This window comes from Pseudochaenichthys georgianus, chromosome 3, assembly GCF_902827115.2.
Source record: "Pseudochaenichthys georgianus chromosome 3, fPseGeo1.2, whole genome shotgun sequence".
Classification (NCBI taxonomy): domain Eukaryota; kingdom Metazoa; phylum Chordata; class Actinopteri; order Perciformes; family Channichthyidae; genus Pseudochaenichthys; species Pseudochaenichthys georgianus.
Genome location: NC_047505.1, coordinates 26,678,173 through 26,694,976, shown reverse-complemented (window position 1 = coordinate 26,694,976; position 16,804 = coordinate 26,678,173). Strand labels below are relative to the sequence as shown.

The 16,804-nt window shown below is 40.4% G+C and overlaps 1 protein-coding gene across 2 annotated transcripts in view; it reads right to left on the bottom strand.

Annotated features, from left to right (window-relative positions):
• Positions 1-5,347, bottom strand: part of pde8a (phosphodiesterase 8A) — a 45,194-nt gene extending 39,847 nt beyond the window's left edge. The window contains exon 1 of one of the 2 annotated variants that reach the window (XR_004554168.2): positions 3,924-5,347. Coding sequence is in view for 1 of the 2 variants with exons in the window: in XM_034108191.2 (XP_033964082.1) it covers positions 3,924-4,073 (150 nt within the window). In the remaining variant the exon portion in view is untranslated. The remainder of the gene's footprint in view (positions 1-3,923) is intronic. The other variant, XM_034108191.2, reaches the window with a different exon arrangement.
• Between the last annotated feature and the right edge of the window lie 11,457 nt (positions 5,348-16,804).

Below are 16,804 nucleotides of genomic sequence, written 5' to 3'. Positions count from 1 at the left end.
TTGTTATGCTAAGCTAGCTGGCTGCTGCCTCATGCTTCACATTTACTCTAGGGTATCGATCTTGCTCTCAAACAGCAAACACGCAAACTGTAAAACTATTCTTTTAACATTCAGTACATGTGCCATTTTAGCCTTACCAACACTTGCTCCAGTAAGAATCATACTATTAACTATGGTAGTGTGCCAGGCGTTTGTGCCATGCTCTGAGCAATAAAAGACCATTGTACACACATGACATCCTTGATAGACATAGATAAGCACAGTCCATCACTTGATCCAATCAGCAGCTGTACAAAGACAACAGCAGGGCCATTGAAGTCATCTGAACGACAGCATTTATATGAGTGCACGAGAGACTGCTGCTATTGTGAATTAGATCATATCTGTCATTGTGCGGATATAAACAGTTAGATGTAGATACATGTAATAATTTATTGGACATTCAGAGAGTAATATCTAAGAGCAAATGTGTTGTAGTGCAGGAGCGACAGACAGGGGGAAGAGCTTTGAAAGTTTGATACACAAATTAAAGAAAGTGAAATAGTGATAGAAAGAAAAAAGAGCCAATATCAGACTCACTCCTCTCAGCCAGCAGAAAAAAGCACAGTGGATTAATTCATCACTATGCTGAGCCTTTGCCCTCCTCTGGAATAAATTACCAGATGACTCAATTTAGACCACACACACACACACACACACACACACACACACACACACACACACACACACACCACACACACACACACACACACACACACACACACACACACACACACACACACACCACACACACACACACACACACACACACACACACACACACACACACACACACACACACACACACACACACACACACACACACACACACCACACACACACACACACACACACACACACACACACACACACACACACACACACACACCACACACACACACACACACACACACACACACACACACACACACACACACACACACACACACACACAAACAAATGGAGAGAGTCTGCAGGTCAGTGCTATATCATAGCTTTACTAGACTCTTTAAGAAGTATGACGTGTAATAGAATTCAGAGACTTTTTCTAAGTTCTGCACGGCGAGTTAGCAACAGTTGTGTGTTTCCCCAACTGAGGCTTGACTTTTAGAAAGCAACCTTGTGTGCCTTGTCACTTCTGGGGATGGGGGGGTTTAATGGGGGAAGTCTGATGTATGGCTGAGTGATTCCACCACTTATGTTAATGCATGCAGAGGCTGGAATCAGGCAGCAAGCAAGATGGTATTACTCTCCAGATACTTATAAGCTTAGCACCTTTTATTGCCCTTTTCCATTTATAGTAAGAGGTAACCGTAAAACTGATTCTACATTAGCTGTTTAGGGGGGGATACTTGATTTCCTTGAGTGGGGGCAATCGGATGGGAAAAGTCAAGGCCAGATAAATGGTGTTGTGTTATTTTGCTGTCTGTTTGGCCATACAAACACACAAAAAATGCCCACTATCACAGGACCTTGTACTTGAGCCTTATCATCGCCAGAGCAGCCCAGATGGTAATGTACCCTTGACAAAGACTCGCATCACACTCCCAAACTTCTTTTGAATCGTTCTCACACTGCAGACGCCTCGCTGTCTCTCCATCTCTCTCATGTAAAAATGTAAGCATGATTACAGCGCAGTTTTTACATTTGCTTGATTTGGTTTTGTAGTAAAATAAACTTCTGCACTTTGTTGTTGCTGCTGCTAGCTGTGTGCAGATGTGGATGATTAGTATCATCCTTTAAGGGATAAATGTATGCACTGCCTTACACAAGCCATTACAAAAACATGCACACAGACTAAAAACAACACAAACATTTAGTAATAATTAGATACAAATTATTTAAGATGATGTGGATCTAACACTCTTACTAAGGCTGCAACTAATGATTATTTTCATTATTGATTATTCTGACGAAGATTGCCTGGGTGTTGTGTCTAAAAATAGAGCAAATTACAATTTTTTAAAGCCCTGTGACTTCTGACAAACTGCCCTAGACCCAAATAAATTCAGTTTACAATAGCAAATTCACAAAAAGAAGCAGCAATCCTCACATCAGGGACGCTTAGACCAGAGAACTTATGGCAATATTACTTTAAAAAATACTTTAAAAACCTAATCAGAACAGTTTCTGTCAGTCAAATATATATACAAATATATGTTAAACTAAATACAACACGATAGTCCTTTTTATGAGAATGACTATGTTGTAAAATCTATGTTGTTCATTCACACAACTCCAAAACAATGAATGGCATTAGTGATCTCTTAAAGTAAGAAGAAATCAAAAAAGCAACAACAAGCAGAAGCAGCAATGTATCAGTGAGCCATGAACGCATCACAGCAAGCAGATGTGCGCATCATTTTGATGAAAGCTACTATAACTAACATATCTATACATTATGATAAAAAGATAGGGGCAACCAAAGAGGATGTTAAGCATGACACCTTACAGAACAGGGATTAACCATTTCCAGCCGAAGGAGATTTGTATACCATTAGTCTAACTCAATCAGGGGACTAATTCAATCAAAGGCACAGTGGGCGTCTTGACATGGGCGCATCTGTCACACTGACTTCTCACAGCATCCTGCAGTGACATTTGGCCACAAAATTCGGTTTGACAGAGGCCCTCAAATAGCCTGCGGTCTGTCAGACAAACGCACACATACTCATGAAAACAACCAACACACAGATGCACTCATGCAGCAACGAATTCACAAGATCACACACAATTTGTGTATGGACGTTTGGTGTTTGCAGGGGCCTGCTGAGATGTACATGCAAACATTTCAGTACGATCTGTCTTTGATTATATTACCAATGTGCCACTGCTCAAGGCTTCTACATCATTATTCTTCATTTAGAGATAGGAAAAGCTGTTCTAGTTACTGTGTTTTACATATTGGACAAGGAAAACAAAATCATAAGTTCTTAGTTTGCTGCAAAATAACCTCCTTTCTTTTCGAAACACGTATCTGAATAATTGCAGTAGTGTTGTGCTTATTTGAACTGTTCTACAATACATAAATGCCAAATATTCACAAAATCACCATCATCTTGATTAGAGACACACTTTTAGTCCCTGCATTCAGGCAGACGCAGAACATTGGGTAATACTCTGTTAGAGTAATTATTAGTGGTTGAATACACAAATGGCACTGTCATTTTTGTGATGATGTAACACACTGAGGGTTAACTTTATGCTATTATGTCCCTCAATCCTTTTCAATACTTTCTATTCAGATACCTTGTACATTTTACAAATACTTTCATTAACACATTTCTGTAAATGACTTGTTTTATGTTAGGCCTCTATGAGAGAAAAGCTACAGGTGAAGCAGAAGATAAAGCTCACAAGAAACATGACTGACTAGAGTCAGCTTTACGCTTAGATTTTGCTTCTATGAAGTGCATACATCCAGCATTAAGATCGTTTACATCAGAAGTGATTGAAACTGAAGCAAATGTTAGCTTTATCAAAACTCTTACACAAAAACTACAGAGAGAACAGAATCTAAGGTAAGCATGGAGGCCTGTGACCCTGTGACCTTTAACTGAGTGTGTATAGAGGCCTTTTTCCCTAAATATAAAAACAATACATTATAGTTTCAAAAGCGTTTGAATGAATGGTAACGCAGGTTTGCTGTCCCTTTTTGTCTCAAGGTATATCTGCTGTTTTTTTTACTATAATTTGGCCATTCAAGATGATAGAAGTTTTGGAAATACAGTTGTTTGATGTCCTTAATATTGTTATTATGTGAATTGAGTACATATTTTGTATAATGGAAAAGAGGCCTCTTGGAGACCAACTGTAATCTGCATGAACACACACACATGTTGTCCCAGTGTCTCTGTGAATGTAATGAATGTAGGTGCCCTCACCTTGCAGCTCGGGGGTTTTAGGGGTAGTGCCGAGGCAGGATTTCCTTGCTGAGTGGTATTAGTCTGCTGGGGTGAGTGGGAATCCTCGGACTCTTTTCCACTTTGGTAGACCACCCTATCAGAGATATGAATACTTGAAGCACAGCCCATGCTTCAACCCACTTCAGCCTTTTTCTCTTTGAGCAAGTGCTTTACTTTGAGGCTACCAGAGTGTCATTCGCCCTTTTTTTAAGGTCCACTTTTCCTTCTGAGGTCTGTCTTTTTGCTAAATATATATATAAATACATATATATATATATATATGTATCATCTAGGCCACAGCAAAGTCGGTTCTCCAATTGCTCCAACACAAGGCATGAATACAATCTCTCTATCCCCCACCCCCCGACCAGGAAGCTGATTTCCTCCCTCTCTTTTTCACATGAAGTTAATTGGAGGTCTTTAATCAAAGCAGCTGTCTTGTCCTCGAAAACTTGGATTCCGTTATTCTTCAGCTGGGCTCCTCAGATCCCCATGGACGATTTGGATCCCTCACTCCGGCTCCTATTCTCGCCTTCTTCGTACCACATCACCATTTTCTCATTTCCCCCTAACTTCACTGTTATCAAGTAGGCTAGGCCTGAAAAACACACCATGCAGTCCCCACGCCAGCTTCATGCAATAGTTTTATCCATTATGGGTGTCCAATGTTTCATGTGTAGTCGTCCTCCCACACCCCGGAGCCATCAAAAATGACGCTTTTTCCTCTATGTGTGTCTCTCTCAAACAATCTGGATGTCCACTTCAGCTCAAGACACGGGCCATAAACCGGTTCTCACGACACTTTGCTCCAGTCCTGCGCGGTTCATCATCAACAGGCTGAAATATTCACACTGCAGGGTGTTATTCTAGCCAGTCGCTCCGATGTCAAGCACCCTCCGTAAAACATAAAGCCATAATGTAGTCCGACAGAACTCTCCTTCCATCAGCACACATTCACCAATTTAGGAAACGGGGAAATCTTGTTGGATGGCTCGCAAATATCCATTCAGGCATCCGCTGCCCGGTTGAGGATGATCCGCCTGATATAGGAGGTCCAAACCCGGGTGCAGCTGGCTACACTGTCACCGGGCTCCACGGTTTTCTCTCATTCTTGTAGGAATAAAAGGATGTAGAGGTTGTCAGATACCACGTACCACCTCTGGAGAATGCAACCGCTTGATAGACACAGAATCTTCAACAACAAAAAAAACACACACAAAAAAAACAAAACAAGACCGATCCGTGTCCACAAGTTTCGGATCTGAAATCTGGCACGGCAGGATGATCCACGGTGAAACAGAGCGAAGATAAAGCAAGACCGAGCTACATAATGCTGATTTTATGTTAGTCTTTTCTCTGCCTTTTCTGGCGTTTGCCCTTCCAATTCTTCAGCACTGCTTGACAGCGGCACATCCAATAAAAGCACCCGCAAGGATTGACCTACAGCCTTTACTGACGTTAATGCAAATGAGCTCCGCGCAGCTAATCGGCGTCGTGCTCTGCGCCGCTGGGTGGTCCTTCGCTTTCCGTGGGAACTTTGAAAGCAGGAAAAGGGCTCACACAGAAGAACACGGAGCTGGCTGCAGGTAAGCTGAAATGTAGTAACATTTTCTAAGGATTGCACTAGCATAGCGGGCGAAAGATGCTTTTGGTGTGTTTTTTACGGTCATATCACTGCAACATTAGTGTAATTTACAGCGGGGGTCGCTTTAAAAATCGCGACGGTGAAATCTATGGAATCCCAACTGTGCCAAAATTAAACCTTTATTGACACATTATTTTAAAAAAGAAAAAGTGAAAAATACAGGCACTTTTTTATAAATTAACTGTGTAATGATAGTGATTTTTTAAATTATATTTATTACGAAATGTTAGTTATTTACTGACCAAGTTATTGTGATTCAGAATCATGTTTTTTCCAAATAGAAATTTGACTTGGTATCGGTAGCACAATAATTTAAAAAAAGGCAGAGAAAATACTGGTAATTGCTTAGAATTATAATTTAAAAATATATTTACTAAATAAATAATTATAAAAAGATACAAAATTATTGGTGTGGTGAAGTGTTTGGAACAAAGGAGATTGAATGTTTCAAAGTAAATTGTATCAATATTATGCAATTTATATGAATGCTAAAGTTATGAGTTAATGTAAGATGTAGATCAGTGGCGGCTGGTGGAAAATATTTTTGGTGGGGCTGTTGATATAGTGAGTAAACATTTTTTTTTGGGAGAAATGACCCCTTAAATTAGGACTTCTGGTGATGTAATAGCGCGTTTCCAGTGCAGCGCGGAGCTCGCTTTAAGCGTGCCGAGCCGTGCGGCGCCCGTTTTTGGTTGCGTTTCCACTTGGCCTAGTACCGGCTAGCGGGTCCTAATTCACAGTTTTTCTGGCCCCATAAAATCGTGGTTCTAGGGCCAGGAACAACCAGGCTGAGTCGGGCTGAGTATGCTAAACTAGAGAGAGAACCGCTGGCTAGGGGGCTACAACTACAACAAGATGAACATATTTTACCGTGATTTAATTGTAATAGGCGTTTCAAAATGATGCCGAATTAACAACATACTGATACCGGTTAGTAAAAACCATGAATTAACGCTTTGACAAGTCTGCAGATAGACGGCAGGCGAAAAACCCTTTTAAAATGCGTGTTTTCTAAATGGAGCTTGGCTAAGCTAACGTTATGCTCCGACCGTCCACACTCACAACAACGGCCTATACAGACATAAATAAACCAGTGACTGTGTTCTCCATGACACAGACAGTCTGTGGTTTGTGCTTGTTTAACTTTTGTCTAGTTTCTGAACAGATCGTATCTGTCCCCGGCTGTTTGAAGAGCAAGCATGGGAAACAAAAGACAGCATTTACCTGTTTGCATCCAGCTAGCCATGCCTTTCTGGTGTACCAGCTACGTGAGAAGCCCCGTTGATACGTTTTGTCTTTTTCACGAGCTTGCTGCGATATATACAAATTGGGTTGGTCCAGTCCAAGGTCTTTAAGCAACAGTTTATCTCCCAAACTTCTCCTTTCGAAAGGATTGGAGAGTAGCTCTTGCACGGAATTGGGTGCGGACCGAGGTCCGGCGACTGCACCTGCACACCAAGCCATTCTCATCCAACTACTGCGTCACCTTGGTCACTCACGAGTCTAAAAAACAACTCACGTCAACGCACGTAAGCAACGTGGGCGCCAACGTGAGCGCCCTCGTGACCAAAATATTTGACGGCGCTGATTGGCTGAAATTATGTTTCGGCGGCACAGTTTACTATTGAGACTTTTGCAACGTGCTGGTTGCTGCTGTTTGGCTCGGGGGCTCCTTGCACGCGCCCGGTAATGATAAACTAATGCCACGGGCAAGGCCAGGCAGGAAACATGTGACTTATCAGTAACTTTAGACATCGTAACACAATTTTAAACGAGATTTTATTGTAGATTATACATTTTACTGATACCAATTGTATGATATTTACCTTGTTCATTACAAATAAAAATATAAAATATATATTTTCTTTAAATATTTTTTTTTTTATTTAATATTTGTTTTAATATTTTTGTTTGTATGTGGGAAGAGGTGGGGCGGCGCCCCTAACGCCCCTATGGGCCGGCCGCCACTGATGCAGATGTTTTACAGTCATTTTAGGTTTAGTGTCCATTTTATCAATGTTTGTTTATTAATTGTGTCTGTTTGTTTTGCTTTCAAATTCATTTTTTTCCAACCAACTCTCCACAATCCAAAAACATTTGGTTTACTAACATAACATCAAGAAAAGCAGCAAATCCCCACAACATAGAAGCTGATTTAAGACTTTTTAAGGTTTTTGCTTAAAAAAGATCTCAATGCTACAATAGTGTATGAGCAATTGTCGGAACCTGTCTGGCCTCTCCTGCTTCCCGGGGATGCCTCAACGCCTGCTGATGACTTCGTGCCCGCCGCCGCTGCGTGTCTGCCTGCGGCCGGGTTGTTCTCCTTCCTCCCTGGGAGACTGCTCCTGTCTTCCGGAGATACCTCAATGCCTGCCGAGGACTTTGTGCCCGCCGCCGCTGTGCGTCTGCCTGCGGCCAGGTTGCGCTCCTTCCTCCCGTGGTGACTGCTCCTCCCTCCCTGGGATACCGCTCCGTCCTTCCGGAGATTTCATGCCCGCCGCCGCCGTGCCTTCACCTGCGGCCGGGCAGCGCTCTTTTCTACTGGGTTCGACACGACACCTACTGCAGCCCCCTTATGACGGCCCGTTCCGGCCCGCCCCCGGTGGGGGTGCCCTCGTTAGGGCCCCTACCCTCTCCTGCGGCCCCCTTTCGTGGCCCGTTCCATGGCCCGGCCCTCACCTGCGACCCCGCCCTCCTCGGCCCCTGTGTTGCTTCCTCCACGGATGCGAGGATTTTTTTTTTTTGCCATGTTTGAATTCTGGGGGGCTTGTGTGGTGACCACCTATTAATACACTGGGACATAATTCATACATGGAACTACAGTTGGGGGTATTGTTCCCACACGGACATGTTATGTGTTTTCTATATATGTTGTGTGCCCTCCTGACTTCACTCTCTTCTTCCCGGACTGCAACCGAACAACATCTGCTTTTCTGCTCCTTAATAAAGTACCCTTTTGCACCTCCATTGCACCGCCTCCGACTCCCTATCTCTCAGCACTACAATATACAGTATTTATTTAATGTAGTCCTAGAACTCATTATGCTTGAATCTAATTGAGATTGTGAGAGACATATTTTCTTAAATCTATTATGGGGCAGCAGTAGTTTTACTTTATTAGATTCCTGTTTTGTGTAGTTTAGTACATTTTTTCACAGTAAACAAATTAAATAATACCAAGAAACCCAATATTATTGTATATGAATATAATACAGTATAAACCAATAAAAATACAATATGATACAAGAATGTCGGATAGCAGTTTGTTGTAGCATACATTTCTTATATATATCTATATATATATAGATATATATAAAATAAAGACATAAACAAGCTATTAGGTCCCCTACTATACTGTTTGGCTCAAAATACCAAACAGATCATGCATTGCAGCATCCCATAAACCCCTCTGTTTCAAAAGTGCTGATTCTCTGTCTGTTACTTTAGATGAAAATAAGGTGCCACTCCCCACGCCCCTCTACGATATATTTGCTCTAGGAGGAGATTCAGCTGATAAGGTGGGGGGGGTTACCTTGGTTGGTTATTGGCTAATGGTTACGCAAGCCAAAAAATCGTTATGACATAAAGTGGCAACAATCTGATCAGCTCATTTTTAGACAGGTTTTTATATAAATGGATCAGGAGAAAAAGTGAGCAAATCTTTTTTCCTGAATCTTTCAGAATCTCTTTACACAGAGGGGACACATGTTTATGTATACATGGATTTATGGATTTTGCATAATAGGTCCTTTGTCCGGATTTACACAATGTTCACTTCAGAGGAGAGTGATAACACTTTGCTTTTCTATATTTTAATGAACTGATCATTTATAAGTCAGTTTAACAGGGATAATGTGAAGTAAAATTATTTAAAGGGGACCTATCATGCAAAATGCACTTTTTGATGTATTTTATACATAAATATGTGTCCCTGGTGTGTCGGGGAACTCACGCAGCGTCAGAAAATAAAACCCTTTCTCTTTTCCTCCGTACCCAAATCTTTTAAAAACAGGGGTACAACGAGCAGATACAGATTTGCTGCCGATATGACGTCAAATCGGCGGCGGACCCACAGAAAGTTGCTATCAGAAACAATGCCTGACGTGTTTTGGACGCAATCTTGTCTTTGTTTACATTTGCAAGCCTCGCTAAATCTCCGAGCTAACCTGTACTGTAGAGCACGTGTTTAAAAAGCAGGAAATAAAAAATGGAACTCACCTTGTGATAAACCCACAAGAGAAAAAGCATTTTGATACTTTCCATCATCATTTTCATGTGTTTGCAGTTTTTCAAGCAAACTAAACAACGAAAATAATTTGCTTCACAAACACCGGTTTTATTCCCTACCAGGATATGTTCTGAGCTGACATCTTTTTTTATTAAAAAATAAACCTTTTATTGTCCTCTGGTGGAAAAACTAGGTAATTGCAACACTTAAAAATGCCTCAAACACACACAAACACCAGTGCAATACAAACATTTAAATGTCCAATAAATCGCTGTCAAATATGACTAATGACAGCACATCAAAATATCCATTGAGAGATAATGTTAATTTATTTGTAATGCTTTCACTGGCTGCATTCATGAGGGGATGAGATGTTTACTCTTGTTGTATTTTCACTTTAGGCATTTACTGTATGTGTGTTTGGTTATCTGTTATCATCATTGTGCTTTGTGCTGCCAGGATCTTATGATACACTTATGGCACAGGATACCTTTTTTTAAGGTTTAATCCTCCCAAATTGAAACATGTGAAAGGATGTGTTGTGTCCTGTGCATATACATGCTTTAGTCAGCTAAAGAAGCATGTGGTAACTGGTAATAGTAAAGCTTACGTGCTCCATTACCATTACCTGAGAGGAGTTCAGGTTAATCTTCATGTCCTAGTTTACCTTCCTCCTTTGATTAACAATCCTCTCTGTATGTGTCTGTTACAGGTAATTTACATTACATTTCATTTCATTTAGCTGACGCTTTTATCCAAAGCGACTTACAATAAGTGCATTCGACCAAGAAGATACAAACTTGAAGAAAACAGAATCATATAAGTACATCAGGTTTCATAGAGCCAAACCATAATTTAAAGAAACAAACACAAACAGTGCATCGAGTGAAAGTGCTTCTTCTCAAATATGGTGGTCTTTTTTCAGTTAGAGAACAAATAGTCTGAAATTCAGAAATGCAATTGCTGCACAGTCATTCCTGAAGTAATGGTTATTATGGCAGAAGATTCACCTAAACCCAGTCAGGGAAAACATGACAGCGGAAAGTCATGGACACACTCATTCTTATATGCTCCAATATGTAATGCTTTGACACATGTGTACATAAGCTGGTTAACATTAGCTCTGAAGATTCAGGTTCCGATGTTACAGGAAGTGGCGTTCAGTGAGAGCAAGACACAAATGGAAGAGATTTATCTGTGACTGTGCTTTGAAGTGAACTAGGCCTACAGTGTATTTTCTGAAAGCTCCACATTGGGGCGCCACAGGATATATCCTAAAAATATTGGCTTCTGCTTTAATTAAACTCAGCCTCAACCTCATCTCCAACAAATACAAGGACTACTGACTGAATAAATAAACTACTGTCAGAACCAACTATCATTTTTGAATTGTACAACTTTTAAGGGAAGTCAGAGATCATTTGCTTATTGTATAAATAAAATAGACAGAGCACATGAAGAAATCGATGTCTGTCTCCTTCAAAATTACTTACTTCAACTGAAGACTTTTGGAAAACATTTAATCTGTTTATTGTGTATCTATTTAAACTGCATAGGCAGTACATTTGAACTAATATCTAGGACCACAATACATTAATACTTTTTTTCTTATCAAACAGAAAACTGAAGTCTTTCTAATCATATTGATTTATAATGACAGAACAAAGCATCTGTGAGATATATGGGAAAGTATAGCTCTGGCGTCTACTGTATTTTGACACCAGTTGGTAGGATTAGGGTTCATTTTTAATATTTTAGAGGCTGAATTTAAAAAGGAACCCAAAGGTGAGTCAGCAAACAAGTGATTGCTTTTGATCTCTACTGTCAACTACAAAAAAGGAAGCAATTCAATAATGTCGAATTTAATGTAAATGTGGCACACAAACATTTGTTTCTGGTGCCTAGAAATCTTTACATTTCTGTCTGATAAGAACATATTAACAAACAGTTTAGTCAATGTTTACTTCAGATCAGCCTGGATGTGCAGCAGACATTAGTGTGAACGAACTGCGAAATATTTCCATTAGCAATGACTGTTTTTCATGTCAATTACCTTAAATTCAAGAGCTGAGATTTTCAGCACAACACGTCCAAACACAACACAGAACACATTTACACTGTGTCCATGCTGCTGTATAATGTATTGTGTGTGTGCACATGTTGTACTTGCAGTATCTTTGTTCAACACACAATTCTCAGCCATGATCAAGTGAAAAACCTTGATACAGGTTACATCATCACATTAATAGACAATTAATTAATTAATTAATTAATTAATTAATAGACAATTAATTAATTAATAGACAATTAATAGACTCTGTGAATTAATAGACTCTGTGTTCAAAGTGGAAGATTAAAGCATGTGAAACATCACTGATGTGGAGGAACTCAGATCAAGACCTCTGTCCTTTCTGCTCCACGTCAACGACACATGCCTAAATAAATGTTGTGTTTCATAGTCCTGGATCATAAATGTGTAAATTGTAATTTTATGTAATATTAAGTGACACATTAAGACAAACGGACACAGAGAGATTCCGCATTTCAATTGTTTTGTCGAATTACAGCAAGTTAGCTACTGTGCTAAAAGTTGCTTTGAGGCTATTTTAACTGGGAGGCCAAGACTTTTACTGAACAAATGTCTCACAAACTTTTACTTTTTTCTTTATTTTATGATGTTTTAAGTTGTCTTTAAAGACATATCTTACACTGTGAGAAAAGTTGTTGAATATCTAGGAGTCTACAAATTCATAACAAAGCCAAACTGAGTACTGAACGATGTGGTCACTAAGAAGAAGAAGAAGAAGAAGAAGAAGAAGAAGAAGAAGAAGAAGAAGAAGAAGAAGAAGAAGAAGAAGAAGAAGAAGAAGAAGAAGAAGAAGAAGAAGAAGAAGAAGAAGAAGAAGAAGAAGAAGAAGAAGAAGAAGAAGAAGAAGAAGAACTGTATTAATCCCTTACAGGGACATTTCTGTCCCCACTCTGTTGTGTTTACACACATTACACACACATGCACAAACACAGAGGATATACATGCACACACACAACCACATACAGATAGGAGAGGTGGCAGAGCAGAGAGGCTGCCAGGTACCCGGCGCCAAGGGAGCAGTTTCGAGGTTAGGTGCCTTGCTCAAGGGCACCTCGGCAGTGGCCTTGGAGGTGAACTGGCACCTCTCCAGCTACCAGCTCACTCCATATTTTGTTTTGGTCAAACAAGACATAGAGGGTCTAAAAAAAGCATTTTTCCCTGATTTTGGAGCTGAATCAATACTGTATTTTTGAAAATGACTTAGCAGTCTGCTTTTGTTCTTTTGAAACTGTAACATTTCAATTTTCCTGCATTGGATCATTAAAGCTTCGTTTATCTTCCGACATTATTCAGATTCATTTATAGTCATACTGTATACATACACAATAAAGCTTCAGCAACCAGGGAGTTGAACATCTGGATCCTCTCTGGCTGACGGTTCTGGACCCAATTCAGACTATTAGGTCACCCCTAAAAAGTAAAGAGATTTTTAAAGATGACTGCTGATTTCCTACAGACATTAAAGCCTAATCATTACCAGATCCCAATCAATTCTCCAGTTTGAAGAAAGGTGTTGAGGCAGCTGCAGTATTGCGTAATCAGGCAACTGTACAATCAAGCCATCCATCTGCAGAGGACTACATAAAAGCTAGGAAAAAAGACAAGCAACTTCTTGGCTTCTTGAGACCTTTTCACTGACACACAACTGTGTGTAACTATCTACAGTCCCTAGGATTTATCAGAAGCCATAGCTGTAGCCCGATAGCTGGAACCCATATTTCGTTTGTCTTTCACAGCAATGTCATATTCAAAACATGTACTTTTTCATTGTTCCAGAAATATAAAGTGCTTTGTGCATCTACACCAATAGATGGCAGCAGAATGCAATCAACAGTTTCTTTCAATGCCTTTTTGTTGGTATTATGAATTTATTTTTAAGAAGAAGCTTCTGAACGATTTAATTACTTAATATAGATAGCAAAAGATGTTAAATCAACGTTGAATTATGGTCAAAGATGTTGATTTTTGGTTAAGGTTGAAGATTGATGGTGGATCAACCTTAAATGTTGAAAAGATGTCATTGAATCAACGTTGTATTGTGGTCGAATTTAATGATTGAAATGCCAACATTGAATCAATGTTGAATATATGCTGTTTGCCTTTTATTTATTTATTTTCTTGATGGGGGAGGGAGGGGGGTGCTCTGTAGTGGGGGGGGTGTAGTCTGTGTGTGGGGGTGGGAGATATATCCCACATAAATCCAAAATTGACCACCCAAAAAACAGTTAGGAGCACGTTTCAGGCAATTTGGATTTGATTGTACTTTGTAGTGACACTATTTTGGGTCCCTAACATTCATTGAGCTAGGGACCCCCCCCCCCCCCCCCCGCACTAATTGGATGACGCTGAGTCGAATGGTAGGTGACATCAATGGTCTACAACTTTTCAATAAGAAGTTACAGATTTTTGAAATACTTGCAGATTTTGCTTTCTTTTTTTAAACTTTTTTTTTTTTAATTAAAAAACACTTTGTCAAACTCAGAAAAGGACGTTGAATCGAATAGGCTAGGTCTCGATTTTCTAGGACCTTGGGAAATACCAAAGATCACCGAAAATATTGGAGTTTTACCCCGTGTTGTTTTGTTTTGTCTTTTATCAAAATATATCTATTCCGACTTACTTTTTGACGCTGAATCCAACGGTGCCAGTCTCGAAGCTGTACGACCCCTAGTGGCCAAGATAATCATAAATAACTTTCTCAAAGGCTTGTAAAAATATTTTCTCGAAATCAAACACCATATTCTGGGTCAGCGCGCTGCCCCGAACGTGCCCATATAACTTTCGTCACACACGGCCTTACGGTTCTCCTTAATTGGCTGGGGTCAAGGGGCTTTCTATTTTGCGTTATATCTCGATGTTATCCTGTCAAAATCGAGTTGCACACTGGCAGGTCAGTGACCAGGATGAGATTTAAATACAGTTTCTGGGGGGGAAGTGGCCGCAGATCAGAGCTGATGGGCCTCAATCGAGACTGGCTCCCTCCTGAGTTGTTATATCTTTTCAGTGGCCCAATGGTTTTACAATTACATTAAACCCTAAGTTATAAAGTTATGAGTTTAACCCTTAATACAGTTACACCTACTCAATAAAGCTCTTAGTATTCTACAAATGTTTAAATCAAAGTTAACCCTAGCAGTCAGTTAGTTCAGTTTTAAGGTTTCAGTCAAATTACTTGTCCCAAGTGTCTGCCTGTCAGATACTGTAGCGGTTTTGAGATTTAAAATCACAATTTCAGTCAGATCAACTACAGAGCATTTATACAAAGTACACACACTGAAACAGAGAAGTCTAAAAACAGAATGTTACTCACACAATTCTAGAAGTCACCAGTTGTTATCCTGTCAAAATCGAGTTGCACACTGGCAGGTCAGTGACCAGGATGAGATTTAAATACAGTTTCTGGGGGGGAAGTGGCCGCAGATCAGAGCTGATGGGCCTCAATCGAGACTGGCTCCCTCCTGAGTTGTTATATCTTTTCAGTGGCCCAATGGTTTTACAATTACATTAAACCCTAAGTTATAAAGTTATGAGTTTAACCCTTAATACAGTTACACCTACTCAATAAAGCTCTTAGTATTCTACAAATGTTTAAATCAAAGTTAACCCTAGCAGTCAGTTAATTCAGTTTTAAGGTTTCAGTCAAATTACTTGTTCCAAGTTTCTGCCTGTCAGATACTGTAGCGGTTTTGAGATTTAAAATCACAATTTCAGTCAGATCAACTACAGAGCATTTATACAGAGTACACACAGTGAAACAGAGAAGTCTAAAAACAGAATGTTACTCACACAATTCTAGAAGTCACCAGTTGTTATCCTGTCAAAATCGAGTTGCACACTGGCAGGTCAGTGACCAGGATGAGATTTAAATACAGTTTCTGGGGGGGAAGTGGCCGCAGATCAGAGCTGATGGGCCTCAATCGAGACTGGCTCCCTCCTGAGCCAGTCTCCTCCTGAGTTGTGACACTATCGGACAACGGATTCTTAATCAGCTCTTCAGCCATACCTGCCAACCTCACACCGTCCGATAACAGGAGATTTTTTTCCAGGGGTGGGGGGGGGCATACTGAACACGCCCCCAAGCGGGGGTCTGGGGGTCCCCCCAGGACATTTTTAACAGAAGATGTAATTTCCAGTATTCTGGTGGATTTCGGGAGTTTGACAGTTTTATCAGGCTTTACTTACATAGGATCCATTAAAAAGTTAAAAGTAGCAATAAAAGAGCCATATTTAATAATAACCACTAATTACTTAAAAATGACTATCTCTTTAAAATTGCATTGGACTGGAGTTTATCCAGACATAAAGTGACAGTAAAAGAGTAACATTCCCATTCTCTCAGAAAGAGAGTTTTTTTTTGGGGTGTGTGTGCCAGAATCAAAGTGTGTGTGTGTGTGTGTGTGTGTGTGTGTGTGTGTGTGTGTGTGTGTGTGTGTGTGTGTGTGTGTGTGTGTGTGTGTGTGTGTGTGTGTGTGTGTGTGTGTGTGTGTGTGTGTGTGTGTGTGTGTGTGTGTGTGTGTGTGTGTGTGTGTGTGTGTGTGTGTGTGTGTGTGTGTGGTCTAAATTGAGTCATCTGGGGTGAGAGCATTTTATGCTAGGGGGGTCTCACATCCCCTGGGAAGAGACCAAGGGGTAGACCTAGGACCAGGTGGAGGGATTATATCTCTTCGCTGGCCTGGGAGCGCCTTGGGATCCCCCAGTCAGAGCTGGTTGATGTCGCCAGGGAAAAGAAAGTTTGGGGCTCTCTGCTGGAACTGCTACCCCCGCGACCCGACCACGGATAAGCGGGAGAAGATGGATGGATGGATGGGTCTCACATTTTAAATTAAGCACCATATGTTGAGGACAATGGGTTGTGATTTTTTTTAAATTATTATTATGTGTAAATCTTCTTAAGTTTG